Source organism: Taurulus bubalis (assembly GCF_910589615.1).
Source record: "Taurulus bubalis genome assembly, chromosome: 14".
NCBI lineage: Eukaryota > Metazoa > Chordata > Actinopteri > Perciformes > Cottidae > Taurulus > Taurulus bubalis.
Window position 1 is genome coordinate 857369 of NC_136602.1, and position 4059 is coordinate 861427.

The 4059-nt window shown below is 43.3% G+C and overlaps 1 protein-coding gene across 1 annotated transcript; it reads left to right on the forward strand.

Moving 5' to 3' along the window:
• Positions 1–1374: 1374 nt before the first annotated feature.
• LOC306746953 (C-signal) lies at positions 1375–3507 on the forward strand (the record flags this gene model as incomplete). Its single annotated transcript, XM_079229942.1, has 4 exons — positions 1375–1704; positions 2663–2840; positions 2929–3023; positions 3141–3507. The coding sequence occupies 4 exons, from the start codon at positions 1375–1377 to the stop codon at positions 3330–3332; spliced, it is 795 nt and encodes a 264-aa protein (XP_079086068.1). The 3' UTR covers positions 3333–3507.
• Positions 3508–4059: the final 552 nt, after the last annotated feature.

Here is a 4059-nt window from a genome sequence, read left to right on the forward strand (position 1 = left end):
TTTGTCAGCTGGGGCTCACTTCCGCCGGTCGCTAGGCAACCGGGTTCCTTAACCGTCAACGACCGGGTTTTTATTTTATTTTTTAAATACAGTCTGTATTTATTGTTGGTAGAGTCATAATGTGACAGGATATGTGCTTTTGTATGCGATACATTTTGTTCATATATATTTATTTATATATTTATAATTTAGTTAATTTTATGTAACCCGGATGTAACCGCGGTTGGCATCTCATTACCGCCACCTAGTGGACTGGAGGGTGAACTGACACGTTTCAAAGTCAGATGGATAGATAGATAGATAGATAGATAGATAGATAGATAGATAGATAGATAGATAGATAGATAGATAGATAGATAGATAGATAGATAGATAGATAGATAGATAGATAGATAGATAGATAGATAGATAGATAGATAGATAGATAGATAGATAGATAGATAGATAGATAGAATACAGAGTGTATTTAAAAAATAAGAAAAGATATCTAATTTCATTTTTTAAATGCACAGAAATCTCCTTGTGCATTTATAAGTATGTCAACCATGTAAATGTTCTGGAGGATTTCCTATGTTGCTGTTTCTTTCGGGAAAGGCTATAAAAGGGTATTTATCTATTGAACTCATTAAGGAAACGATCTAGCTGATAATATCTACAAAGGGCGTATAACATAATATAAACAACAAAATGATATCCAAATAAATGAAAACATGAAAGAAAAGGGATTTAATAAAAAGTACATATAAATGAATGATCATCTCTTAATAACTAGACATGGATAAAAACAGTAAGAAACAAAGAGTAACATTAAAAAAGGTACACGGGTCCACTTCAAATGTGAACCTTTTTATTTATTTTAAGGAATTCTGCAGCTGAGAAAACCTTTTAAACAATTTGGAAAATAGTTTATTGACCTTTGTGGATATAGGGCTTTTAAAAAAATGTCCATAATAATGCTCATATAATACATAGGTAAAGGAACGTATGTATTTAAATGCATCTCAGCTCTTTCACGCTACAATCAGAGTTGTGTAAGTGTCTCCTGGTGACCTACAGGGGGCGTGTTTTACATGTTGTGAAACGTGCTGCCTTCATGGCCCCTCGTTCGCTTCCAGTTTGGAATAATAAAAACAAGTCCAAATTATGCGCGGTCATGAAGGCAGCACGCGCGCCTCCTCCGGTCGGCGTGACGTCACAGACTGTCATGGCGGCCCCCATATACAACTTGTTGACCAGACTTCTACGCGTCACTCATCATTACTGTCTTTAAGCTAACTTTACCCCTACAGCACAACATTACGACGTTTCGCGTGGCACTGAAGGCAGCACGCCTCCTCCCCTCCCCGTCCGGTTGGCGTGACGTCACAGACTGTCATGGCGGCCCCCGTGGCGCTCATCCAAGGCGCCAGCAGAGGCCTGGGGCTCCAGTTCTGCCGGCACATCCTGGCCCACAGGCCCGCCGCGCTCCTGGTGGCGACGTGCCGGGACCCGGAGGCCGCGGCCGGGCTGCGGGGCCTCGCGGACGGCCACCCGCCCGGCCGGCTGACGGTCCTCCGGCTGGACGTGAGCCGGGAGGAGGACGTCCGCGCATGCGCAGACCGGGTGACGGAGAGCTTCGGCCGGCTGGACCTGCTCGTGAACTGCGCCGCCGTGCTGCACCCCTCCGGCCGCGGGGAGACCAGCCTGCGGGACGTGACCGCGCAGGTGAGCGGCGTGGCTGCACGTGAGCATGCCGCTGTGTGTCAGCCATGACAATATACTTAAGATCATACTTCTGACTTCTCTTTATATTCCGAACTGGAAGCGACCGAGGGGACCTGAAGGCAGCACGTTTCACAACATGTAAAACACGCCCCCTGTAGGTCACCAGGAGACACTTACACCACTCTGATTGTAGCGTGGAAGAGCTGAGATGCATTTAAATACATAAATACCGTACATGTGTATTATATGGACATTTATTTAAAAGCCCTATTTCCACAAAGGTCAGTAAACTATTTTCTAAATAGTTTAAAAGGTTTTCTCGGCTGAATTCCTTAAAATAAATAAAAAGGTTCACATTTGAAGTGGACCCTTGCACCTTTTTTATTGTTTCAGATGAAAACACGTATTTCTGATCAATTTAGATTTCTGTTTAGATTCCTTTTATTTTTGAGTTACTTGCTGCTCTTTATTCTTTACTGTTTTTATCCACGTCTAGTTATTAAGAGATGATCATTCATTTATATATGTATATGTACTTTTTATCAAATCTCCCTTCTTTTATGTTTTCATGTATTTGGATAGTGTTCATAAGTATTATGTTATGTTATTATGTATGTAAGTATTATGTTATATGCCCTATGTTGGTATTATCCTCTACCCATTGATTGACCTTTCCACCTTTTTATTTCAGCAATTATTTATTTATACTTCTTTTTATTCAAGCATTTATGTATTTTTTCAGAATGTATTTATTTATACTTTTTATTTATGTATTACTTTCTGTGTCTATTTATTTATACTTCAAGCATTTAATTATTTTTTTTTACTTAAGCATCTTTATTTTATTCTGTATTTTATAATTTTTTATTTATTTCTGTATTTATTCCATAATGTATTCATACTTGTGTTTCCTCAGCATGTGTTCTGTATGTAACTGCTCCTGTGTCATTCCCTGCAGGGCGTCCTCTCCACCCTGACCACCAACGCCGTGGGGCCGCTGCTCGTGGCCAAGCACCTGGCCCCGCTGCTCCTGAGGGGCGGCGGGGCGTTCGGCCGGCAGCCGGCAGAGGAGAGCCAGCGGCACAGCGGCGTCATCGTCAACATCAGCGCCAAAGTGGGGTCCATCGGAGACAACAGTATGTGTGTGTATATATATATATATATATATGTGTACTGTGTGTGTATCCCTCTCTGTGGTAACGTGTATCTGTTGGTCTCCCTCAGGTCTGGGCGGCTGGTACAGCTACAGGATGTCTAAAGCCGCCCTGAACATGGCCACCAGGAACCTGTCCATAGAGCTGAGCCGCCGCCGGCCCAAGGTCGGTTGTAGTAATATATACATATATATATATATATATATATATATATATATACATATATATATATATATTATAATAGTGTTGTGGTTCCTCACAGTGTGTGTTGTGGTTCTCCAGGTTCTGTGTGTGTCTCTACACCCGGGCACCGTGGACACGGACCTCTCCAGGCCGTACCACAGGAACGTCCCCACAGACAAGCTGTTTGCTGCCGAGCTCGCCGTGAACCAGATGATGAGCATCGTGGACGCTCTGGACGGGGAGAGGACCGGGAAGGCCTTCAACTGGGACGGCACGGAACTGCCCTGGTGACGGACGGACGGACGCATGGAGGAGATCAAAGCCCCTGAGAGCTGGACATTCTGAAGAGCAGATGGACAGTCAGAAGGCTTCATCAGGATGTAATGCATCTGTATAATAACTAATAACCTCACACAAAGAAATACGTTGTTGTTGTGTTTCACACTTTGTTGTTGAATAAAATCTGTTTCCCCTCATCGGGACATGAGGAGCTGAGTCGTGTGTCGCAGTAAACGGGTTATTGTTTATTCATGTTGACGTACAGTAATAAACGTGCAGATACAGGTTCATTACTTTGGATCCTAAAAATGAAGAAAACCCTCAAATATGATGTATAATAATACATGTTTGTGTTTGTTTGTTCGGGACATTGGTTTATATAAATGCATATGGGATATATACATTTCATGTGCTTCTTCTGGAGCCACTCTATGACCTCCATGTGCTTCTTCTAGAGCCACTCTATGACCTCCATGTGCTTCTTCTAGAGCCACTCTATGACCTCCATGTGCTTCTTCTGGAGCCACTCTATGACCTCCATGTGCTTCTTCTGGAGCCACTCTGTGACCTCCATGTGCTTCTTCTAGAGCCACTCCGTGACCTCCATGTGCTTCTTCTAGAGCCACTCCGTGACCTCCATGTGCTTCTTCTAGAGCCACTCCGTGACCTCCATGTGCTTCTTCTGGAGCCACTCTATGACCTCCATGTGCTTCTTCTAGAGGCACTCTATGACCTCCAT